General features: G+C 44.2%; 1 protein-coding gene across 2 annotated transcripts in view; it reads right to left on the bottom strand.

The window, feature by feature from the left end:
* The window catches only part of pou2f2b (POU class 2 homeobox 2b), a 46,048-nt gene extending 30,155 nt beyond the window's left edge, over positions 1–15,893 (bottom strand). For both annotated transcript variants that reach the window (XM_061717149.1, XM_061717152.1), the window contains exon 1: positions 15,481–15,893. In XM_061717149.1, coding sequence (XP_061573133.1) covers positions 15,481–15,580 — 100 coding nt within the window. In that variant the 5' untranslated portion in view covers positions 15,581–15,893. The remainder of the gene's footprint in view (positions 1–15,480) is intronic.
* Positions 15,894–27,155: the final 11,262 nt, after the last annotated feature.

The following is a 27,155-nucleotide window of genomic DNA, read 5'->3' as shown; positions in this document are numbered from 1 at the left end:
CAAATCGCATCAAAAAAAGACAGAAATCACCACACTTTAGGTCTCTTTTGTCCACTTCTTCTGTTTGACAGTCATTAAATTAACAGAGGGCAAGACCTGACACTAAAGTCGAGGCCAACTGAGCAAACACTTGACTCATACATGGAGAGTTAACACGCAGGCAGGCGCTCAGCGCTGCCTACTTATCTGTTAATGGCATGCAGAGCGCTGCAGCGAGGCTAGGGACGGGAACATATTGTCCATCGGGGGTAACAGCGTTCAAGTCCATGACCAGAGGGCTTGTAGAGGGTTAGGGGTTATAGGTTCAAGTCCCAGGAGGCTATAGGAAGATCCCTGCTGTCTAATGTCCAACCCCCTCTCACCTCCTCCAACCTCCTCCAGGACAAAAATCACTCCCCTGGCTCACCTCCCTCCGCCCTGCTTTACTCATCTCCATCACACAGCTACCTTGTAAGCCCTTGCTTAGTTTGATCACACAGATGTAAAGCTGACTCTGAGCCCGCAGACACTCTGTTTGTCCCAGATGCACACACACATGCACGCATGCACGCTCTCTGGCCCGCTCATAAACAAGCACAGACGCTACACATTCACATGCAATCATAGAGATAACTCACCACTACACAAATATATTCATGAAACAATTCAAATACAAATGACTTGCTCTCGCTGTCTTCTGTTCCTACATCATGATCCAAACTTTTTCTACCTTCCCAGAATCCATCTCACTTCCGCCTCTTGTGGAAAAGACAAGGACCTCGGCTATCAGTTGCAGGAGACGAGAGAGAGTATGACATATTCGTGTAAACATTGGAAATATATCCTATAAATATATATTGTCATTGATATTGCCTGTGTGGTTTAGTGCAGCTCCAGATTGAGTTCAGTGATATAGTGTACATCAGAGACCGGTGCTGGATACTACACGTTTGATTTGTAGAAAGATAGATATACACACTCACACAAACACACACGTAGTGCAACGAGCAGCAGACCTATAACCTGCCTTGTTGGCTGGATGGGTGGATGCATTATTAAACACACAGGATTTCATATGTAGAGACAGAATATGAATGCTGCACTGCTCTGGATGTTCACTTTTTCACTCCAGTCTTCACTATCCTCACTGAAACTCTTTAACGTATTGTGTTTACTTGATAAATATTGTCGATCAGATTCGTTTGCATTGCGTTTGCTTACAATTACTGTTCTTTTCCTTCAGATTATAACTCCCATGCTAGTATTGCTGCTCTGTACTTGTCACTCCACTATTATGAAAGTATGATTTAAAGGGTTTAATGTTAGAGGAGGAACAGGTTTGAAAGCTCTCGTGCAAATTCTGCCTGCATAAATATATCCACCTTCATTTGTGATGTTTGGTGATAGCGTCTTTTTGTTTTTTTCAACACAACAACTCAAACACACCAATCAGCCAAACAGGACATAACTGTCACATATTGATTGGGTCTTTACTCCACAGGCGTTGGTTCGGATTGGCAGTGTCATGAAGGTCCGAGAGAACAGTGATGGACCACCGAGTAAAAGGTGAAGGTGTTATGTCATCTTCCACAGTGATCCCGGGCTGGAGTCACAAAAGGCCCCTCTGACCAAGCAGAAACCACAGTATCCCACCGATTAGCCGAAGGGCCCACACACGTGGAGCGGTTAAAGGGCACTAAACCACAACAGGAGCACTGTGTGTGTTTACATCAGCAAGGCGGGCAGGCCGGGCCCAACTCTCACGGTAATCGATGAACGAGGGAGGAAAGGGAGTGGGTGAGGCAGGGATGTGAGTGGGGGAGGGCGGGTGGTAGAAAATCGGTAAAGAAAGCAGGTTATCTCCCTTCATTAGGGGAGAGGGAATCCCTGTCTGGAGGGGGGAGAGGGCTGGGTGGGTGAGGAGGGGTGAGGGAAGACTGGGGTTCATTGATAAAAAGGGAGAGAGGGGAGAAGGGGAGACTATGTTTGGCATCGAGAGAGAGCAGACAATTATCTGTATTGATTAGAGCGGCCCAGTACTGTGAAGACTGAGAAAACTATGACTGGATCAATAGAGAGGGAGAAACAGAGAGGGAGGGAGTTAGAAGATAGACAGACCAACAGAGAGAAACAAACGACAGAGATAAAGATACATATAATGACAAACATAAATAGATAGAAACATCGTTTATGGTGCAAGGCGAAGGCAAAGGCCCAAGGTGGTGTAAACATTACAAGGGGAGTTGGTGGGGGTCGGGGAGAGTCAATGAAAGCACAAGCAGATATATCACATTGTTGATGTCATTACTCTTTATCATTGATTTGTCAGCAACCACAGAGTTCATTCAACAACCCATCCAGCGCCTTCCCATCACCACAACACACAGCTAAACTGAGAGGAGGATTGAGAAGGGCCAAAAAAACAACTAATAAAACATGATCAACCACAACCTGACCACTGAGTTTGGGGGACAAAGAAAAACTTGGCTCCAACTTATAGAGTCACTTTTAATGGCTATAAAAAACAAAAACAAGATCTGATTGGATGCAAAAAGAAAACTGGGCATTTCTTTACACACTCAAGCATCATGTTCACTGGTTTATGGTCTAAGAAATGTTTTTTATTGTTATTTTTTTCCCTTTCTTGTGGCTCATGCATTCAAATTCTTCACAAGCACTTTAGCAGCACTCCACGTCCACTATGTACATTTGTCCACAAACTACAAAGGCAGTAATCACAATAAGGGAATCTTTTCTTCTTTTTTTTCCCTTTGTGGAAAGTAAAAGATATATGCTTTACAATATGATAAATGAAACACATTCACGTAACACTGATGTAGCCTTGAAAAATAAGTAATTGTACAATTATGTTACAGGCATGCATGACAGTTGCACTAAAGGCATGCAATGATTTAAACATACCGTACTGTGATTTTAAAAGGCACATGCAAGCATGTAATGTACTGGGACTCGAATAAGCATTTTCACATATCCTTTAGTCTTGATTCTGAAACAGCTGTCCTTGTGGACAACACAATAAATCCCATATCATTCACAGTGTGCTCTTCAGTGTGTTTTTGTACAGCATATATATATATGTATATATATATATATATATATATATATATATATATATATATATATATATATATATATATATAAACGTTTCTAGTACTATGAGAATAAAAAGTGTTGTACAAGCATGAACCATTCACCATTTCAATGTGGAGTGAGTCCTTTAACAGCTAGACCAGTAAAAAAGGTTATCCTCCCCCGCACTCTCGTCCTTTAACTTTAGTTTCATAATGTAGATGTTGTAGAGGCTGACTGAGATCATTGACCTATAACTGACCATATATGTAAATTATCTGTGTAAGTAGATAGTGAATGTTATGAAATGTAGTAATGTGCAAAACATCCATCCATCCATCCATCCATCCATCCATCCATCCATCCATCCATCCATCCATCCAGTTTAGGATCACAGAGAAGCTGGAGGTGTTATCAGGTGATTAAATAAAAATGTTTTGTGAACATAATCTTTGCAGTTACATTTTAAAGTCAGAGTAAATCTGGTTAAAATGCCCCCCCCCCCCAAAAAAAATAAGTGAGGATAGCAGGAATTTACAACAAAGATGGGGAACAGAGAAGGAGGTTTGGAAAAATATGTGCAGAGAGGCAGTGGGCTGTGTTCAGGTAAGGGGCCCAGCTGTGGGGCCTCGTTTTGTCCAGACATAAACCAAAATGGTGGAGCAGAGGTGGAACAAAAGGCACACAAGGCAAACCAGGAGAGTGACAACCTGTGCAGAGTAAAAACATCCTGCTGTAACACACACACACACACACACACAGACACACGCACACACAGACACGCACCACCCAAAGTACTTTCACTTCCCAAAATGTCCTCAGTACAATGGTCTAAAATTCAAACGGGTTCTTGTAAGACTATAGCTGTAATAGCACACACACACAAACGTGCAGCCACACAGACATTAATCCCTGATCAGACCCCATCGAGTGTGTGTGTCTACCCACTCACTGCACTTCCCGTTGAAACTTGCATTTCTTGGAATCCTTGGCCCCATTGCCCGGGCAACCCAGACCCACAGCGAGCCCGCGCACACACAGGGGACCACATCTGTCATTTCTCCGTTTATTGAACATTACAAGATGATAGAAATCAGCCTCCCACTCTTTTGATATTCTTTGACACCAAAGAGCAACGTATTGTCAGAAAAGGTTTATACAAACGCAAATAAATAGATGAAAAAACATAAACTCTGATTGAGGGAGCCGGGCTGGATATTGAGGAAACCTTTGGTAAGGGCAGAAAATGTCAGGTTAGACAAATGACCTTTTAAACATGGAGCAGATGTAGAAAGTCATGCACACTATGGACAGAGGGCACCTCAACTGTCTGTCTTTTAACAGCTAGTGAAAAGATAAGTGTCACAGTTCCATAAAATACTCAATTTTAAATCGAAATCTGGAACAAAAAGAGCGATTCCTGAATACAAGGGGGATTTTATTGTCGTGAGCTGATGGTGAAAACATATTTTTTTTGGTAAAAGGGAGACTAACAAAAAGAGAGGGAGAATAGACGAATCAAGAGCAAATCTGAAAGGCTGAAAACACTCAAAGAAAATAGTAATAATAACTCAAACGAGAAAAACGGACATCAGTAGAATAAGCAGCAGAGAAAGAAATAAGTGACAGTGACTGAGAGGAAGGAAGAGCAGGCCATGAATTACAGGTGTAGAGTTATGCATGCATGACATCACTGGACCCCTCCTCCAGCCCTTGGGAATGGGCACCTTGGAAACAGTCACTAAGGGAACAGAGTGCTTTGAAGGGGGAGGGGGGATGTCAGGGGATGGACAGATAGTTGTAAAAAAAATAACTCAAAAGATAAGGAAGAAAAAACAGCTAATGAAAAACTATATTTAACCTCAGTCAGAAAATCGCCACAACAAAAAGCAAAGTTGTGTGGTCTGGATAGATGTTTCCCTAACAAACCGGCATTTACCTTCCTCTTGTCCCATTCAGTAAATGGGCCACCTCTGCTCATAAATAGCCACAAGGAAAGCTCTATCACAGCCAGAGCCTGCATTGTCCTCTTCACCCATATACTGTGACCTCTCATCCACTCCAGTCATTTAGAGAGGGGAGATTTAGTGCAGTACCGACATAACATGATGATGAAAGAAAAAAAAGCACATTATTGAGAGGCAGAGATGGCATTGGGTTCCTGTTTTAACACATGGAGAAATATGGATGGACAAAACATGTTGATGGACAAAAAGATGCTGCTATAGTTAAATGTTGGCTGTTAATGTACATGGGTCTCGGAGGTCATTTTGACTACGAATCTAGACGCTCGGTGAGTCTTTTGAGGCATTACAGTAACAAACACCCACCCCATGCCCACATAAGACAGCCACCTTGCCATACTGACCTATGCAAACTTTTTTTGTCCCTACGGACCACGATGTAGACACATCAGCTAAATGGATGCACTCTGACTGTCTTACTCTCCTCCTTTGAATAGTAAACAAGTCATTCTCAACTTCTTATTTCAATCAACATTACACCATACTATTACCACATCAAAGAACAGCCCAAAAAAAAAAATATATATATATATATATTTTGCAGTCAAGCACTGCAGAGATTATAACCTTCATTTTCATGCAGGATATATTCAAAGCAGTATCACATACATACCAAAGGCTTAAATTTGGCTCTCAATATAGATTTGATATGCATGCATAAAATGTGATCAATATCTGTTGCTGAATAAAACATGCTGTTGGTCTTTGACAGGCCGATTTGAAATGGAGATGCTATGCTAATACAAAAGGCTTCAGTGAGATTGGCCCTGAACTCTCCACATACCAGCAGTTCACATTTAGACGAGCTCACCTGCACTCTCCATAATGCATGAGCTGACTGCATATATATCACCCCCCCAACACTCAGTTCTCTCACTCTCACACACACACACACACATCCAAATGTATAGAAAAGCACAAACACACATTTTGTGCACCAAGGGACAGATAAGTGCAAGATAGCGCACCTAAGCGCACAGTCACGATCATGCAAAACACTACAGCTGAGCAACGAGCGAAGACACAAGCTCCATACATGTTAAAAATCATAAATGCAGCAAGAAAGAAAGAAAAATGTAGATTTTTGTCTCAGAAATATAAAAAATATAAATTATTTATCTTCTCTTCACTAGCAGAACTTTGGCAGGAGAAAAACACAACTGTTTTAAAAGCTTTGATTGCCATGAAATATGTCAGAGTTACATTTAGTTTAAAAAAAACACACAGATAAAACACTCTGTTCTGCTTTGATCAAGTGGTGTGAGACACAGAGGCAGCGCTTTACCAAAACACTGGTAAGCCATCCTGAACTTCCAGGCTTTGAGCTGCAAGAAACAGGGTCAGGGTTTCTGAAACAGTCAGCTCTTCAGTCCGTGTGTGTTTTTGTATGATTATGTTTGCTCATGTATGGCTTCGCTGTTTGTTTGCAGGAAATTGGGCCCGTGGTATAAGGCGGCTGCCAATTAACACAGCGTTTCTGAGAGCTAGAGCCGGCTCAATCTGGGGATGAGGGGAATGAAAAGGGAAAAACACAAAGTGAAAGCTGCTCTACAATATATTACAGTGGGGAAGATTACGGTTTACATTATATTACTGGGGCAACAAACAAGAAAATATGCATTTACAAGGCTGTTTTAGAAGACATCTGAATTTACTTTGTACTTCTATCTCTTTCTGTCTCTCTGCCCCTGCTGGTCTTTAACCTTGGCCTCTGGTGCTTCTGCCTACTGCAATAAAGTCACCCCTCCTCCTCTTTACCTCTCCCTCCATCCTTCCGTCTCTTTCCTTCCTCCTCCTCCTCTCTGTGTCTCTGTCCCCCCGGCACCACTGTTGTCCACTGTTCCACTCATTCATAGTAAACACTATTGATTTTCAGCAGGGAAAATAATAAAAAAAAAGCCATGAATTTTAATGCCGCTATCTGTCCCTTTCTCCATTTCTTCCTAGCCCCCCCACCCCCCCACAAGAACCACCTCCACCCCATCTTTCCTGAGGGGAGGATAAAGAGATGGGGATTGTGAGTGTATATGTATGTGTGTGCTGTATGTGTGAGTGTAAGGTGGTAGTACGAAGAGGGGGAGGTTGCATTTTTCATTTCCCAGCTGTGCCTCTCTCACACAACTGACCCCCCCACCAAACACACACACACACACACACACACACACACACCTCTCCTTCTCCCCATCCCATCCTTTTCCCGTCCTCCGTCCTTCTCCTCGTCCCTCTGTTGTTCCCCTCTTCTCTTCACGCCGTTTCCAGCTCTGGGGAGTGGAAGCCAATGAAGCTCAGACACACAGAGCTGATCGTTCCACAAAGATAGGGCCTGCCCATTCTGCTGCACTCAAACAATAACATGCATGCACACCACAAGGGATGTAAATAGTCCCCGGGTTGAGGCTATGCATGGGCAAGACAAACATATACATACAAATGCCGTACTTCGATAGCATGGTGAGTGACATCGCCATTCACCGTTGTTGCGTGCGATCAACTATTTGAATTTTCCTGCCTCTTCAATGACTTCCTGCTCCATCGTTGCGCTCCCTTGTCTGTCTCATTGCTGCATTTATCTGTCTTCAAACCAAACCCTCCCCATCTGCTTCTCTTCCCCAACCTTTTCTTTCATTTACCTCCCTCATATGGCCTCCCTCTCCTACTCTGTGTATTGATTTTGCTATAAGCGGTGTCCCGGTTGCGACAGGTTAGCACAGACAGACAAAGGCAGACTTCATCAACCAGTGTTAAACACAGGAGCCACGTCCTCAATAATCACTCCATCACACAAAAGACGACAAGAAACAGAGAGAGGAGAGGAGAGCATGTGGAGAGTATTGATGAATGGCGAAGAAGGGAAAAGATTGTCTTTTCAAGGTTGTCTTTCTGTTTTCTTCTCATTTGTAAGAAGCACGGAGAAATGGCACACACACACACACACACACACACACACACACACACACACACACACACACACACACACACACACACACTCAAATTGTTATTTTGTCAACTTGATTTCATACCACAGATATAAGTCTTGGCACGTGGGTACATTAGTTTGAACACCACCAGTCTCTCTTTTAACTTATCACAACAGTGATTAAATCTGGACTTTGCTGATCTTTTGTTTTTTTTTCAGGGGCCAGAGTATTTATGTGTCCATGTGGGTGTGCACATGTGTGCATATGCATCCGCGTGTGTATACGCAGACAGTTTTCATCTCCTCTTAATCTCCTGCTCTTAATTCAGAGTGTACACTGAGCCGCCTAATAGGATGTGACTGGAGCGCCTGCTGCAGCACCAGCTATAGCTAACCGCTAATGAGACGGCTGCCATAGCCGGAGAATCAAAGCGCTTCATCAGCACTCCTAATTACTCAAAACCTTGTTAGCCGGCTGGGAAGCCAACATCTGCTCTCAGTTACAAAGTAGATCGAAATATAACACGGCCCTGGTCTGATATGTCCAAGTTAAATTCAGAGACTGCATTACTACCACATCCTGTGATGTCATTGTTATACCCTGCATTTCCATGGCCCCTATAAGAGAGTTTTCTTTCTTCCTTTCCTTTTCTATTTAAGTGGAAATGAAAAGGCAGTGGGGAGAATGTACAAGAGCAAATTTAGTGTTGATTAAATTGTCAACACAGTCAATAAGCATCCTCTGTAAAAGTGCTGCTGTGTGTGATGCTGAGGGCACTAATGTTGCCCATCCATGAAGCAGCAGGTGTGTGGACAGCAGGTTTCCATGTAGCTCTGTCTGTTTGCCCACTCACCCCCTCTCTGTCTCTGATCAAAGCACATCCATTCGAACCCCCTCCCTCCCTCGATCCCAGCCACCTTCTGCTATTCCTCTCCTCCACCTCTACCTCCCCGGGTCTCCGCCTCTCCCCACCTACACAGTCCTAATTTGACTGATGATTACACTTGTCACTCATGGCAGCATGTGGCCAATTAGGATAAGGGGTGATGGGGAGGGGAGGGGCAAACAGGTTGAGATGAGGGGGGAGGAAATCTGGGCTCCAACTTGTCGAAACTTGTTCCACTCAGGTAGCCCTTTCAGCTCTTAGTGTGAGAGAAACAAATATTAATTTCTGTTCAATTTCCCCCCCCGGGGGATTACATAGAAACTCACTAGAAGCACTTTCTTGTGCTTTTACCAACATTCTGGCCTTGTCTCACACTCTCTTGGCCGCCTTAGTACCTCCCATGTTCCGAGGTAATCACAGACTCATTTAAAGTCACTTTTGTACACTACCTCTGACTGGTGGTGAAGAGTGCGACGGCAGACTAGGCTTTTATGGGCCTTAATGTGTCCTACAGACACTTTGGCAACCAGGCGGCTGCAGCAGAAGATGTGAGAGTGGAGGGTGGGAGAGGACAGGACACGTGAGGCCAACAGCCATGGCGACTTAACCAGGCTGAAAAAAGGGGGAACGAAAGAAGATGAAAGAGGAGGGAGGGAGAGGGACGTGTACAACAAAATGGATAGAACATGGAAGCGTCAAAAGAAAGGGGAGAGAGGGGTCATTTAGTCACTCCTTCGGCACCCCCTGCTCCGCGTGTCCTGCCTTGTCCCCTTTACAAGCAGACAAAGGGACAGAGGGTGGCGGGCCTTGTACAGAATAGGGAGGAGTTTTGCCTCCCCATTGTCATCCCCCGTTCCGTCTGCTCCCATACATTTAAAAAATAGTCGGTTGGTATTGTAGGTAAGGATAAATGTGAGCAGAAGGTATGTCCTCATAGAGTAATCGTTGAGACACCTGATAATCTGTCAAAATCTAGTGTTTTCATTTAGACCCAAATAAAAGAAGCTTTTTAGAGGGACATAATAACATGTGAAATCACTATATTTCTCAGAAAGAATGAAAAAGATCAAACCTATCATATATTGTAGTTAAAGTTTAAAGACCATCCTAGAATTCTTTGTTGACTCTTTTTGTTGAGCAAATGAGCGTGACCATGCATTTCCAGAAAAAAGGAAGGACGAGTTTGCTTGAAATGAGAGGGAGAAGAGGTGTTGGAGTAAAACAGATTAATTTCAGAACAGACTATTCCTGCTGAGAGAAAGACGGAGAGCAGTAAGGATTGAGGGGATAAAGAAAAAGGTAAATACAGAGAGGAAAATGAAAGACAGGAGGATGAACGTGTATTCAACACTAAAAGGGCTAGAGTGCTTTTGGGAAGTCTCTGCTCTGCAGTGTGTGCGTGTGTATACAGTATGCAAAGATGTTACATTACTTACAGCAGATATGTTCAGTGCCTCCACCTGAAAAACCGGATCAGCAAGCACTCTCATCCACCCTCAGTGTGAAGGACAGCGGCAGAACCCCAAAGGTTAATAAGACCCCTTCATTACCATAAATCTTATCAGCTAAATGAAATGGAGAGAAGGACCCCTGATTTAGGCAGCCGTTCTGCTGGGCTGAAAGGGAGAGACCCAATCAAACCCATGGGTTTTATTGGTCTCCTTTATTATCTAAATGTACCGGCACTTGAGCCTGGTGGCAGAGGTGACAGTCTGAAGCAATCAACAACGAAAAAAAGACAGGTGCTTTTGAAAACACTACTGTGGTCTTTAAATTAGACCCCAGTCATCTCAGCAAAAAGAACAACTGGACTTTGTATATCCGGCCAAAATAAATGAATAAATAAAGTATGAGGCTTTGGTCCCACTGACCAAGGGAATTTTAGGGAATCTGTCACCAAGACTTTGAAGATATGATGGAATGAATCTGTCTATCTCAGGAAAATAACCCCTAAAATAAGTTAATTACGCCCCGAAATATTCACCAGGAGTTCCAAAGCCAGGTTTAATGCCTGAAGGTTCGTTGTGAGTGATTGGGAGCATGTGGAGATGTCCACTTCAGTCCTGATCACAGCCAGGCCCGGACATGACATCCATGCTCTCTCAGAGTGGAATGTCCACTGCGTCGAGGTCAAGTCTTGCATATTTGCATCATCTTTATGTTATAGATACGGATGAGGAGAGGAAACTAGAACCACATGAGGAGGTGTCAATCAGTATCAAGGATGGAGCTGGTACGTATGTGTTTACTCCTTCTGATGTGTTGATTAACTGCCCATACACACACATGCTACGAATGGTCCAGCTTTCCCTCTCTGTGTGTTCTCTGTGATTAAGGTCCATGGGTCTGATTAAGTGACCCGCTCACCGAGACCCCAGTCAGGACTAATGCCGGGCTGTATCTTAGTGGACACACCGACCAAACCAGACTAAGAAATTCCAACAGTGCCTCATGGTGTACGTCAATTCAACAGACTCACTAATTGATGTCCTGTAAATACTACTCGTCAAAGTCCCTGAAAGATTTTCTTGCTGAATCCTGCTGCGTGTGCTTCAAAGTATCTTTGTTGGAGTATCAATATTTAAAAGCAAGGCTGTAAAGGTCACTTTCTTGGTGTTCGGGCATGTGCGAAGGTACATAAATGTGTGTCTGAGTAATGGTTGCTAAGAAGCAACGGATGATGAGGATGAAGATGTACTGTATATGTGTGTTTTGGTCTTGCTTGTTCCCCGGTGCAACTCAATACCACTCAGCGCTGCTAATGAGCTGTGGGACCTCATCAGCATTAATACTACATTAGTCTCAACCAGTACACACATCAGTGCACACACACATAAATCGACCAGCTGCATATAAATACTGCCTAGTGCAGCATGTGCACACCTGTGCAAATCCAATAATAAGGTAAACAGTTAATAGGATTAAAGGGAATTTTAAAACCCTCCTGTAACACAATAATGCAGCAGTAATAATGTTATCATTATACACTTACAGACTGGATTTGCTTAGATTAATCCATAACCAAGTAATAGGCTTAATTCCTAATTTCCCAGTACATTTCTTTAAAGGAGTAGTGTCACCTAAATAAGACCAGGTACGACAATAAGCTCATATTGCCATGGAAAGATTGTTCATGTTTCCAAAATTAGATCCAATGATGACTTTCCGGGGGTTGATCCATGAAATACAGAGATCAGTTAAACACAAGATGCCACCGCTGTGTCTCCTGCGAGTCATGTTGCACTGTCAGACAGCGTTTGGGGGTATTTGCGTGGGCCTAAGTAGAGGAACTGATAGCCCATTAGCTTCTGAAGTCTTCTGCCATCAGCGTGCTACGTTCAGGACTGTGTGGCTGGCTCATATGCTGCAATCTAATTCTACTACCAAGGGGAGCGAGAGGGACTCGTATTGTGACAGAAAGCAGAGAGAGAGAGGGAAAGGGAAATGAAGAAGAGAGAGAGAGAGAGCTACAGAGAAGGAGAGCGGTAGCTTAATGCAATAAAGCATGTAGTATTGACATCTTTCTTGTGTCTATTGATTCCCCATTATGTTGCTAACAAACCCAGGTTGACATTTTGTCATTTGCAATCATGTTAACACTGCAACTTGCACGCTCTCCTCCACAAACCAATCTATACCTACACACACTGGTTTGCAAGTTTGTTCATGCTTTTGCGCTCACATCCGTCGTTGCTCCCCCTCGGTCACACACACAGAGCAAATGAGCGAGCGCATGCATGTTCTAACATCAGGTCGCAATTAAAGACGGATAGAAATGTCCACAAAGTGGGCAAGAAACACATAAACAGAACAGTAGGCATATTGATTGCGGGTTTCGATATGGCATTTTATTGGAATTCGCCGTCTGAAACTGTAAACATCAAGTCATCCCTGCAGCACATGGTCAAGACATGTCACAAGTAAAAGCGCGAGCAAAAGTGAGTTAAATTTGACCCGTGTGAAATACAGAGACAGAAATGAAGCGACTGATGAGCGTCCAAAATCTAAAGTACATCTGTGTGTATGAGTGGTTGTGTGTGAAAGAGAGAGTCAGACAGTAAGAGGTGAGAGATAGTGCTTAATGGTGTGTGACAGAAAGTGCAGAGCTGAGATGAACTGAACGTACGTGTGTGTGTGTGTGTGTGTCCGCGCGCGTGTGTGTGTGCGTGTCTGTGTGTGAATGTGTGTGAGAGATAAGGCGAAAGAAAAAAAAAGCGGTCTCCAGTCCCCTTGATGTCCCAACATATCATATCAAGTCCCGCTCTGTGTGGGAAACCTGCGGTTTTTCCCTCTATGTCCCATTAAACTTTCATATACCAGTTAATGCTGATGGCTTCACAACCCACTTTACTACGCCGACACTCACACGTACACGTAAGTATTTCGCCCGGTAGTGACGCTGACCTGCACCCTCACAGACACAATGCCATTAAAAATAGAACAAAACCTGGATCGGTTTCAGCAGGTTGCTATCCAGCTGGAAAACAGTCTAACATGCTTGTTTTATGCTACTGTATATGATGGCCTGTCTGTTTCATGACAACGTGACCGTGCCTGTGTGTGCGCATGTGTGTGTGTGTGTGTGAGCCTCCCCAAAAGGGATTGAAGCATGAGTGCTTGAGGCCTGTTGTAACATGAAAGAGAAGGAAAACACAGGGGGCAGAGAAGGGTCAGGTGGGGCTGAATCTAACACTCCTGCTGTAACCTCTGACCCCACACAAAGCTCCAACACTAAAGAGTCAAGTAGCTGCCACCAGTCAAAGAGACAAGTTAACTGAAAGCTCCACTGAAGAGCCCTACGACTACATGGGAAAACTGTGTGTGACTGTTTATTCAGCGTGAGTTGTGGGTGATGCCATGGTCAGAGAATGAAAACATGCAAGTCGTGCTGCATTATCAACCGTGAGCAACTGACATCCCACCATCTGAGGAATTCAGTGGCCTGTGTGCAAATCTCCTCTGCTGGCCTGCTATTTCAGATGCTGGCCCTGGTCTGGTGGTGCTACATAATGGTTTTGCTCCCCCCTTTCAAGCTCAAACAGAGTTTTCCTCTCCCTTTTCATTCTTTGCTGTCACCTGCTTTAGTTTCACCCACTTCCCTCCTCTCTTTCCATGTTTAAAAAAAAAATCTCATTCTGACATTCATCATTTTTTGAATGATAGGAGCAGGAAAAACCTATTTCCTCGTCCCTGCATCTTTGCCTCATCCAAGTATCACCTCTCTGTGCATATCTCCAGAGATCCTGGGGGTTACAGGTCTCATTTTGTCGCTCCACTCTGCTTTTACTCTCCTTGTCCTCTGTCTGTCATGTGTTGCACCCTGTGGGCATAGAGTAAAGCATGGACTTCTCTGAACTCAAATGGGCCCAAGCTGCTCTGGAAATGAGAAGGGAGCCATATTTGTCGGATAGGGGACAGATGCTCAGCAAATCCAACTAAAGGCCAGTTACTGTATGACTATACTTGCTCATTAGTGACACAGTATAATGACCCAGTTTTCCTCCTTTAGGCATTGTCAATACACTGCAGTCCTTCAGTGTGGACATGTACAGCATAGAGAAATCCCAAGGAGGTAGGCTAAAGCCGCTGTTGCGTGTCTGAGACAGCAAGCGAGGATGGGCTGAGCTGCGGGTTCTCTGGCCACGACAGCCAGTGATACACCGAAGCCGGGCCGGCTGCTCCCACCATGCGTCCTTTTCTTCCGCTTCAGCGCAGATGAAACTCAGACGGCGCCACAGCTCCAGCCGACACCCTCCCCCTCCTCTGCCTCCGCTCCGCACTCCCTCTGCCATGCATGCACCGCTTCCAGCCGTGCAGCAGCCACGCAACGGGACGGAGATACGCAGTTCACTGTAAAGTGTTTTCCTAGAGGTGCGCGGAACATCTTGGAGCAACTGACAGTAAAAGCTGCACGCAAGTCCGAGCGGAAGCGGCATGAAATGAAACACAAGCACGAATGTTGTTGAATAAAATGAAAGAAGGGGGGAAAAAAAACAAGTGTTTTCCCAGTCTTCTTTCTCGTGGTCGTACTCCTCCGTGCACCTACTCTCTGTCTCCCCCTCTCACTGCCTCCACCGGCCCAGGAATCGATCTCAGCAGGATCGATAAGTTGGCATGAATATTCCCTGCCTGCCGAGAGTCTAGTCGGGGAGAGTCGGAGGCTGAGGCTCAGGCGCAGGCAGTGGAGGAGAGGGGAAGGATGCCCACGGATCATGCAGGAGAGCAAACTATACCCGGAGAACGGAACACGGACGCGGCGTGGAGATGAACCCACACAGCGGAGGAAGAGCAGCGCATCTTCTCACACTGGACAGCACATTTTGTAAAAAAAAAAAAAAAGGAGACATTTTTTTTTTGTTCATTTTCAAGTCTTGGCGCTCGGAACATGCTTGATTTGAACAGCCCTAAAGGACTCGGGAGAAGGGGAGACCGTGGAGAGCGCAGTTGCGTGTGTGAGTGGGTGTGCGCGCCGACGGCTCTCCGCCAGCAGCGGCTCAAAGCGGGGCGGGTCTGCAGGATCCCCGACATGGAGGAGGAGGAGGAGAAGGGAGAAGAAGAGGAGGACAAAAAAAACATGTCTTACCGGAGTTGGAGCGGAGAGCCAGAGGAGACTTGAGACGCCAGGCGTTGAGGTCAGGGGCAGTTCTCTGAAACACGAACGGCACTGGCAAGGGAACAAACATGATCTTCCTCCTGCTGCTTGTTTTGATGCAAGGAATCTAACAGAAGTGCTGTTATAAGCGCTGTCCTGAAGCTCTTCGTCCGTGTCTCTGGTAGACAGCTTTGGGGAAATATTTGGTTTGAAGACCTCACAACATTCATGGAGCCACAGCTGCGCACTTTTATTTACATCAGCAGACCGGTGCTCGGCAGCAGGTTTTTGGTGTAGCCTAAATGTGCATAGAACATATACATATGTGTGTGTGTGTGTATATGTGTGTGTGTGTGTGTAGGCTGGTCCTATTGAGTGCAGCCGTCAGCTCACAGCTCAGACTGACACAGACGGATGGAGAGGAGATCACAACTCACTTCTGTGGGCTACATGAAAACTTCTGTTCCCATTACAGGCCTGATGCAGTCGCGTTAGAATAAAGAGTCTGCCGTTGGATGGACCTGCGTCTCTCTGTTACCTTTGCACTGCTAAAGCTCTCTCCTTGAGTAAACATAGCCCAGAGGCCCCCGGAGCTTATCTTATCCTCTCTGCTCACCAGTTATGTTTCCTGGAGGTGTGTGGAAAAAAAAGGCATGAGAACAGTCGCTCGCCTATATATTCCTGTGGCATCCGCGGCCGGGATTTAGCTTTGGTATTCGCTTAGCAGTTTAAGACAAATCCACAATCGGCTACATAGCAGGAGACGATACGAGCGTGGATGGCCAGCGGAGTTAGAAAGTCTTATTTGGATGTCTGCGGTGCGTGCGGGGTTATTTGGTTTTTGGCTCTATTGTATTTGGTGTCGGCTGCATGCGCTCCGGTACGCGTCTACATTCATCCACGCGTGCAGCGCAGCGGATAGTGTGGCGAGCACATTTAAAACAGCTTCATTAAAGCCTCTCATCAACCAATAAATAAACAAGTGTGAGGGAAGGGGGGAGGAGGAGGGGGAGGAAGGTGGGAGAGCGGAGACAAACACTGGGAGAACACAACGCGCGCCTTGGCCCTGACGCTCCTCCTCCCTCGCTCTCTGTCACAAGGCAGTAATTAAAACGCAATCAATCGATAAGGGAATAAATAAATAAACAAAAGTGGCAAATAAATAATAATGATGATAAAAAACAACGCGACTCCACAATAAAGAACGGGGGGGATATTAAAAACCAAAAAAAAAAGAAAAGAAAAAACAGCGCAGCTATACTAAAATCCGACCATGGTGTCGCGTTTTATCGGAACACTTGCCTATATCTCCGTCCATCCGTCTGTGTGTCTTTTTCTAGTCTGTCTGTGTGTCCCCGTTATTATTTGGGAACCCCAACAGCTCTTTCGACCCGGCTCCCTCCAGGATTGTAGCGATCTGCTACTAAAGACTGGCCGCAACATTGAGGCGAGAGAGGAGCCGCTACTACTCACACATCACCACCCTCACCCCCTCCACCCTCCACCCTCCATCCCCTCAATCCCTCCTCCTGCTACCCCCCACACCCTCACACACACACACACACACACACACACACACACACACACACACACACACACACACACACACACACACACACACACACACACACACACACACACACCTCGTTTTCACTACCGCTGCAAAAGGTATCCTGTATTGATTTCTGGACCCCCCCTTAATAATACCGGTCATAATGATGCCAATGGTGATCAGTGCATTACAGCCGGGGATGAAGTCCTGATAAAACAATCCATGGATATAAAAAAAAAGTCCCTCAGTTAAATCTGATCATGCTGCTTTTAACAAGCCATCCTATTTAAGGACACCGCGTGGCTCTTAAGGTGGCTCATATAGGGGGACTTGAAGATTTGCAGACACTATGAGAGAAGGAAAAAAAAAAAAAGCCCAGGTGTCAGGAAATGAGCTCTTCAATTACAGAGGTGATCCCACCCCTCCTGACCCCGGATCTGGTTCCCTCTGTCCCGGCCACGCACGCCCCCATGCACCCGCATGCCTCCCCTGCACCGACATGTAACATGCTGTCAATTACGGACCAGCATCAGTCAACGCAGCGCGTTTACACACACGATTATTGTCGATATAGATTTTTAAATAGAAAAATCTATATTTTAAACATCGCAGTCAATACGGGCAGATCGATAGGAAGGAGCGTGCTCGCGCCTCTGTTGGGCCTGGGAGCCACATCCCGCAGGACTGTTTGCGCCTTTACTCGCTTAATGCTGTGGCTGATTGGGCCTGGTTAATGGAAAATGAATGTACAATGAATTATCTGCCTATCATCACCACACATGTCATTCTCTCAGTCATCAAAAGACAGCCATATTGCCAAGAAATGTGTTCTGCACAATAAAGCGGCACATTCTTAATTATGAAAAATGTGTCATCCCCTGTTGCAGACAACCAGGTTTTATTGTCCTTCTCCCTCCGCTTCACACATGACAGATGACATCCGCAGGTCCAATGAGGAAGAGGAGGAGAATGGACCAAAGGGGGGAGAGAAAAGGGATGAAGATGAGAGAAAAGGAGAAGGAAGGAAGGAGGGGAAGGAAAGGAAAGAGAATAGGAAAGGAGAAAACTCCTTAAAACAAGCAAGGAGCAGTAAAGAGAGTAGGAAAGGGAGAGAGGTGAGGCTAGAGGAGTAGAGAGGAGGAAGGAGGAAGGAAAGGGAGAAGTGACTAGTTGTCCTTCAAAGACCCCCTTCTCTCCACAAAGGGAGCCATGCGCGCCCCCTTTCCCTCCTCCCCGCACTCCTTCCAGACAAAAGCAATTATTTCTTGTAGAATGTAGTGTGGTTGTGCGCGTCTGTGGAAGAGAGGGATGGAGGGAGGGTGTGTAAGATTGAAGGAGGGGAAAAAGATGGTGTTGGAGGGGTGAGGAAGATGAGGAGGTGTGTGTATGTGTGTGTGTGGGTTGGGGGGTGTAACAAGTACAGCATCCAACCGATTGTCCTCCATACACTCTTCTTACCAAACTCTTCCTTTTCTTCCAATTTGATGTTTTTAAATACAGTACAAAAGTCACAGCAAGGTATATACACACACACATGCAAAAGCATGGTGCCATTAAGACACTTATGCACTCACCAACCTATAGTTGATGTTTTGATCTCATTAAGTTACAACAGATGTTACAACACAGAAGTTTAGAGATATATAAACTAACTCTCTTGTTATCCTCCAGACTGTCTTTTACACAAATACAAGCATGTGCTGAATTTAGATTTTGGCCCAATTAAAAATATTTTCTCTCATCATGTCATACACAGCTCTATATCGCCTGACAAGTAAAACACAGCCGGAATACAAAGGCTATGATACCTGCTGATGACACCCATTTAATCCATCTCATTTTCCATCCATCTGTCTTTCTAAAGCCGACCACCAAAATTCAGTGGACTGCCCCCTCGGACTGTTTCTCACTTGGAGCCTATAGCGGCCCTGCAGCGAGAGGGTCTCTGCAGTTTGAGTCCCCCGTGGGACCAGGAGGGAGAGCTCCCTTGGGGGCGGCGCTCCAGCCCATAACCCCGCTGGACCGCTCTCATTGAAGGCCCATGGTCCTGATAGTCCATCTCCCTCCCTATCAAGCCTCCTGATCCATACAGAGATATATATAACTGGCTCCATTGTTTTCTACGCTCTGTCTTCATGCTGCTGTATTGAAAAAAACCTCTTACGAAATTGTCTCCCCGAGTTGTTTTTGCTTCCCTTCTTTTCAGAGAAAAATACTGTAATGGATGAAATATTGAATCGTGGATTCAAGCAGTAAAAAGCATTGATTAATGATAATTGTTTTATTTTTTGTTGTGCAGTGCATACTGTGTATCATTAAAGAAACTTAAAAGCTATAAAAGCAAAATACTTGTTTTGTTTTTTTTCTTCTACACACTACATTTTTCTCTAAACTGCAAAACGATTAAAGTTTTCTACTTTGAATATTCACACATTTCCACCTTTTGCTTCCAGAATTAATTCCTAAATTTACTAAACATCTTTTAAATTCTTCAGTTTGTCATAGGTGGATCTTTATTTATCCTCTACAAAAATAAATCTGACTCATTTGGAGCAGGAACTCAGCCATTTGTGATTGGATTTAGATTTCCATTGATGATACTTTGCTATTTTCAGATATAATTAGACTACAAATTATTGAAAAAGACAAAATGTTGATGTAATAGACCAATAACAAAAAATTTACACATAGAAATGTGTATTTGTCTGTTTGTGTATGTGTATATGTATGATATTCTGTTTTTTTTTACCTTATTTGCAGATGGTTGTTGTTCACATAGTTTGTCACTGCTCCGCTGCAAACAAATATATTCATACAAAGCAATTTGTTCAATTTCTCTTCGCAACATGTTCTCCATGTCATGTCCTGCAGGTCAGGATGTAGGATGAAATATTTATCCAATCAAAAAAAAGCCAAAAGTATCCCGAGGCTACACATTAGTCATAACACAGGCCATCCATTAGTCATATTGTTTATTGCACTCTTGGTAATTGCCTGTTAGTCATTTTTAATGATTGATTTGACTGGATTTAACCGCTATATTTGAATATTGAACATCATTTTATTTTGTAGTTATTGGTTCAGAAAAAAAATGAAACATAAAAAAAGTAAGAAAAAGGACGATTCATGATATGGTTTGTATCAATCGGTCAGAATGTGTGTGTGTGTGTGTGTGTGTGTGTGTGTGTGTGTGTGTGTGTGTGTGTGTGTGTGTGTGTGTGTGTGTGTGTGTGTGTGTTTATTGACACATGTGTGCTCAAGCTCCTTTCAGCAAGTGTGATTTTATGTGTGAGTCTGACCCGCCTTGTCCGCGGGTGTTCGTGTCCATGTCATGGTCATCGTTAAATGGTGATGTCATGATGACAAACGAGCTGGTTGAATTAAATTCTAACTCATCAATAACAGCTTTGGTCTGGGATCAATAGCAGCCAACAGTCGGGTTACTGGCTCCGTCAGTGGCCTAACAAGGCCCTATTAGAATGACGCTCTCTCACTGTCCCATGCAGCAGACACAGCCAACACGCTCCTCTCATATCCTCCCTGCACACACGTGCCAACTGCAGGCAGCCGAACGCAGTATTCACATCTGACGTGATGTATAGATTTGTCAAGATAATATGGATATGATGCATGGGCTTTTATGAGGTTTGTTTGTTGCTGTCTTTGCCAGCGCGTGTGTCTGTGCGTGGGTGGGTAAGTATTGTTTGTGCATCTTGGTCCATGCCGGTGTGTGGGAAGGGGCGAAGGCTGTGCAGGCTTTTGGATCCCAACTGCAGAGTTGGGATCCAATCAATTCGAGAAGACAGACAAACTGGAGGAGAAAGGGGAGTTATGTGAACGTGTGTGGATGTTAAGCATGGAGATGTCAGCGGCAATTCAAAGTCACACACAGACAAAAAAGTCCCACATGCCCAGCAGGAATGATAAACCTTCATTTCAGATACATGCTCACGTACAGAGTCGCACGTTGAGACAGAAGATGTAACACAGAGCCGGCTATGACTCAATAACAGTATCTCCCTGCTTTGACTCTGCATACCTCCAGCTTCTCTTCTCCTTTTTCCTTCGGTGAACAAGTGTCTGATCCAGCTAAAGCCCTGGTTCTTTCTGTATTCCTTGTCGTTTTTATTAGTTTTTATTAACTTTGCCTCTGTCTCTTTGTCAGCACTCTCAATAATCAATGCTGATATATTGCCAATATCCAGCTGAGTCCCTTGTGCCATCTTTCACTGAGGCTCTGTTATTGGGGGAGATTGGCCCAATAATAATGATATTTATAATAGATATTTATTATCTAGGCTTGTGACAGTGCTGCAGATGTACCCTACTGAACACTTACCTGCTGGCTAACTCCTCCCGCAGACATACACGCGAGAGCACACAGATACACACCGTCTCGGGGGGACTCTTTAATTTACACTGGTAATATCTGGCGATTATTCCCTATACAGATAGGGCAGGGTTATCAGCAGCGTTAGCACACAGTGGCTGCAATCATCCATGTATTCACCCAACGTTATAGAGTCCTCTGCACCTGCATGTGTGTGTCTGAGTGTGTGTTGAGACTTGACGGTTCACCTATGGCAGCCTGCTGGTGCTGAGCAGTGTTTAGAAGCCGAGGGAAGCTTGATGGGAGGGGTCAAGATTCAAACAGAGCTTGGTCAGGGGAGGGGATGCAGGAGAGAGGGGACTGGACAATCTGGCCTCTGGCCCTCAGCCCCCCCCTCACACACACACACACACACACACAGGCGCACACAGACACACACCTATACACATCCTCCAACCCCCCCAGGCCTCATCTACCCCCCCCCCACATCTCCCTCCATCCCTCCAGTAGCCAGGGCCCCAGACGGTAATCCACCCCAGTGCTCCTCATCCTTTCATGTATTGATTTCCTCTCATGCGCCACGGTTACATGTCGCACCCACGTCATTGGGTCTCGGCTGCTTCTACTACCACCCCCCCTCCCTCTTTCCTTCCCTCCCAGCCTCACCAATCCACCCACCCTTACACCTCACCTCACCCTCCCTGTCCCCTCCACCGCCACCAGCATCCCCAACAACAACAGCTGGAGGTGTGTGCGTGTGTGTCTTATGGGAGCGGGGGTGTTGTCAGAATCTTGAAAAACCCAAACCTTAGCCCGGCCCAGAAATTGTTGGACTTTTATAAAACATTTAATCTTAATTTTATTCAGTGATTTTAAATTCTTTTTATAAAAAGATATAATCAAAGATATTCTGTAATAACGATTGAATTAAATTCTAACTCATCAATAACAGCTTTGGTAAAAATCCACATGCTGTTTTTTACAAAATAAACAAAGTAAGTGTTTGTCAGTTGTCAAGAGTGAAAAGAAATCAGAGCATCCACATTTATAACAGTACCAAACTGCTTATTGTTAACACTTAGTCCAATTTTTAAAGTTACCAAATCATCCTTAAAGGTTTCTGCGTGTAAAAGGTGCAACAAGGGACTGTTTTGATCTGACCTATTCGTCAGCGGCCGGCTCTGATGGTGTCCCATCTTTTTGCACCCTTTAACTTCTCCCTCCTTTGTTAACCAAATACACATTTGAATACTAAAGAAAGTATAATTAAATTTCTTATTTTTGATCTGATGCTAAAGACTTGTTATTTATGCAGACTTGTTCAAACAAGTGAACAAAATAACAGATGTGCCTTATAATAACTTAATCAGGATAATTTTTGCTTGATAGCTTAACTTCTGTTTTGTACTCAGATCTGCACCTTGATTTTTAAAAATGTAATTATTTCTAGGTTGTTGTTTAATTTTGAGTTATTTTTATTTCCTGTTAAGCTATTTTTTCACTTACTTGGTGTTTATTTTGACCTTTTCATTTGATAAAAAAATACGATTTTCCCAGCATGAGATAAAATCTACAGTAGCCTATCGCAGCTATGGCCATCTGTAAAAGTGTGCCTTAAAAGAAATTGCTTATATAAATGGTGTATCTTTTTTTTTTCTACAAAACCGTTAAAGAGCTTCAGCAACATTAGCTGGATGAAGATTTCTCCTCCTCACTAACATGATCTTGGAGATGAGGATTCTGCTATTTCAGCTTTTGTCACAAGACGTGCTTTCTTTTTCTTTACTTACAAAAAAAACAAACTCTCAAATTCTTGACTGACGAAATAAACCTCTAACATCCCAAACACAACTGAACTACGACCATATGGCAACAATTGTGCCTGTTTGTGCCTCGGTGCGCACATTACGCACGCGGCAGCTTAAACTTCGGTGATGCCAGGTGGCTGGAAGCAGATGCTGCTGGTATGAAATCCATAAAAGACGAAATATAACCTCCCCCAGTTTTCAGATAACTTTCTCTATTTTCATATCTCCTTGTTTCCAGGGTGTAACACATGATTGCAATAGATTCGCGTATTTAATATTCCTTCTGTGTTGAGATCCTGAGCTACTCTGAAAAAATTCGGCAGCGCCGGACGCCCAGGCCCGACGACGCGTAAAGATGGGAGGGAAAGGAGTGATATGGGACTAAAGGAAAAAGGAAAAAGAGGACAGATAAAGCACTGCAGTATTTCAGTGAGGCAACCAGCATTTTACAAGGATGGAAACAAACAGGAGAGGATGGAGGGAGAAGCGGGAGGGGGGGAAAGCTGCCCCTGGGGGCTGCAGAGGATATTGTGGAAATTATCAGAGTGCAACACACTCTGGAAGTCCATGGCAAGAGATTTATTTCTAATTTGTCTCTGACAGTAAAATTCATCATTGAACAGGTCTGTATGTGCTCTAATTTCATAGACACCTCTGGATGAATTCAAGGAGCCCGGGTCCCAGTTTGTGAGAAATAAAATGGTCATTAATTAGTGGAGCTCCTGTGACTGCTTGATTAGTTAATTGGACAGTTTAGAGAAATTACCTGGAAACAATTTAGATAATCATATAGACCATTGGTCATCTTGAAAATGGAAATTTAAAATCTTGTTGCATGTTCTCAAATACACTGATTTTTGTCTAATGTTCTGCTTTGAATAATTACATCTTTAAATATTGTTGAGTTTTTCTAGATTGCCTTATAGAACCAGTTTACTGTATATACACTGTAGGTTCCCCCTTTAACCACACAACATTAAAAAAAAAGACAAAGGAAGAAAGAAAAATCAGAAGACTAGTCTTCTCTGTAGTGGGAGGCATATTTTGGCTTGTTTTGGTTGCAGAAGTCCCCTTTCTCACAAATCTCTTTTGAATTTGTAGTTTTGAATTCTCACATGATCAATGTGTGCTCTAAGGTGATTGTCAGTGTGTGTAGCATCCCCGAGTGACCGGATGAAGTATGTATGAGACTGCAGGCTGGAAGTACGACAGGTCAAGGTTATGTTTTAAGTGTGTGTTGGACGAATTGTGTTGGCTGTCTTTTAGAGTGTGTGAGAGCTGCCTGTGAGCCCAAGGACGGAGTGTGTGTGTGTGTGTGTGTGTGTGTGTGTGTGTGTGTGTGTGTGTGTGTGTGTGTATACATGTTTTTGTGCATGAGCTGAAAGGGACGTTACTGAGTGTTTCATGTGGTTGTGTGAGTGTGTGTGCTGAGTCCGCAGGTTCCAAGCTTTCATCTGAAACAGCGGTCAGTACGAGTGACCATCAGGCCGTGGGGCCATTACTGCCCACTGTTGTAATTGTGCGTAATCACAGATAAGCAAAGACACATTTTCTTCATTCATCCGTGAGATTTTTAAAGCAGCTTGTCTGAGTCTGCAGGAGCATGCACCATCAGGCCATCCCCATCATCAGGGCAAACACAGGCCCCATCACCACAAAGCAAACAGCAGCTCCACCCAGGGCATGCATTTTAAACACTTTATCTTCGCATTGTTTAGTCAACATCCACTCTGTGTAACCAAATGTTATTTTACATTTTCTGCAGATGTTAACCTTCTGCAGAAACCCGAAAGCTTAAACAAATAGTCTCCCCCATCATTGCCATCATTATGACTGTCAGTCCCAGCTTCACCACCATCATCATGGAGCAGTTATTCCAGCACACTTTTTGAGAAAAACATATACTTAATGTCGCAGCGGAGCAGCATTACATCATCTCTGACAACCGTGGTGATACCGAAGTTTTTTTTTCTTTCAGTGTTGCTGACAATAGTTGCTTTTCTTTGCTTGCTTTTTGAAAGCACTTATCTTAAGTGGATCTACGCAGAGCAAATTGTAATTGCAACAGTAATATATCGTCCAGGTATTGTGTCTTGTGCGAGGCACTCAGCTGCACGCTGAGACAGAAAAGCAGCAAATGACTTTAGAAAAGGTTAGCACAATTTTGTCATGACCAGCGGATATAAAAAGAAAATGCTATCAGCCGAATGTCTGAATGTGAGCCTCAACACTTAAGCCACAAAAAGGTCAAACACACACACACACACACACGCCAACACACATATATACAAACAAATGTAAAAACACATATATGTTCCTGTGGAAAGAGAGAGTGCATCGTTTACTTCACATATAGCTGAGCTGGCTCACAAACACACACTCACACACACACAGTCGAGCGCAAACGCAGACACATGTGCACACACACACACACACACACACACACACACACACACACACACACACATGCACAAACCCAGATACAGCCAATTAGGTCCACCACCTTCTGAGAAACACCAGTGGGCATGTAAGAGTCTGACTGCAGCAGGCCTCCAAAACCTAACACAGTCTTAAGCCAGAAATAACACACACACACACACACACACACACACACACACACACACACACACACACACACACACACACACACACACACACACACACACACACACACACACACACACACACACACACACACACACACGCATCTCCAGCAGGCTCTGCAGACAAAACACTCCATTCCATCTCTGACATTTCCAATATCTGTCTATCCCTCATAAACCTTTGTTCACCTATAAAGCGTCTCATTCTTCACAGATGAACTTATTCCTCGCAGGCAGCCACTGTACCATGCTGGAAACATACTGTCAGTGCTTCCTGACGTTTGTTACAATCACTACAGTATTGATGCTCTTGATGTTTGACAGAGCTTGGCAGGAGAGTGGGAGTATACTCAGCAAATAGGTTTTAAATGCTTACATTGTTTTGGAGGTTTGATCTCACAGTTTGAATGCAATTGGGGTTTTGTCTGTCCACTTTTGCACAAACTCATTCTCGCTGTCCAAAACCATTTTTCCTTCCCGCTTCCTGCTCTTCCTCTCTCCCTCTGTGAACTCACACCACTGTCACGGTCAGCGTATTTACCTAACACCAGTCTCTACCCTTTCCCTTCCTCTTACAGGCCCTTTTCTCTGTCTCAGCCGCTGCAAACGGTGAGACTGTGTGAGTGAGCGTGTGAGAGATTTAGAGAGGGGATCAATAAGAAATTTAAAAATCAATGCACTTAGCGCCAGGAAATCAATGGGCCTAATCGGGATGCCAATTGGCCCAGTCAAAACAATTAAGAGGGAAGAAAAATGTTTAACCACCTCCTCTTGCTTACATAGACAGAGGGGGGAGAAGGGGAAAGAGTGACAGCGGCAAAGGAGAGGAATATCAGAGGCAGACACTGAGGGATTAGATCAAGCGATATATGGCTGGGAAAAGGCTCAGGAGAGGAAACTCAAAGTTTAGGCCCAAGAAAAGAGGATGAAGGACAAAAACTGAGATAAAAAGGAAAAAGGAAGAATATGAAGCAGCAGTTTTGCAGTTATGAAGGACTGCAAAGGAGAAAAGGAGAAGTTGAAGGTTATCAATGACGGAGTACAGTCTGTTTTTTTTTTAAATCCACACATTTTGTATGAATGCTCTAAGTCAACGAAAGAAAGGGAAACATGTAAGAGCTACAAATAAGGTCACACTCTGTGATCAGAAGCACAACAGTAAAACCCTCCCTGTGGATCTGCTGCTGTTTCCTTCATCAAAAGCTTCCAAAGCATCTGCTTCCTATGGTCAGACAAAGTACAGTGTCGCACTCATCCTCACGAGACAGCCAATCAAGTGACAGCCACATCACAAACAACAAGCACTTCCAAATCAGCAACATCAAAAAAAAAAAAAAAAAAAAGAAGACATTTTGCTCCCCATCCAAGCAGCC

Source organism: Cololabis saira, chromosome 3 (assembly GCF_033807715.1).
Source record: "Cololabis saira isolate AMF1-May2022 chromosome 3, fColSai1.1, whole genome shotgun sequence".
NCBI classification, from domain to species: domain Eukaryota; kingdom Metazoa; phylum Chordata; class Actinopteri; order Beloniformes; family Belonidae; genus Cololabis; species Cololabis saira.
Note: the sequence above shows the minus strand (reverse complement) of the source record. Positions and strands in the feature narration are given on the sequence as shown.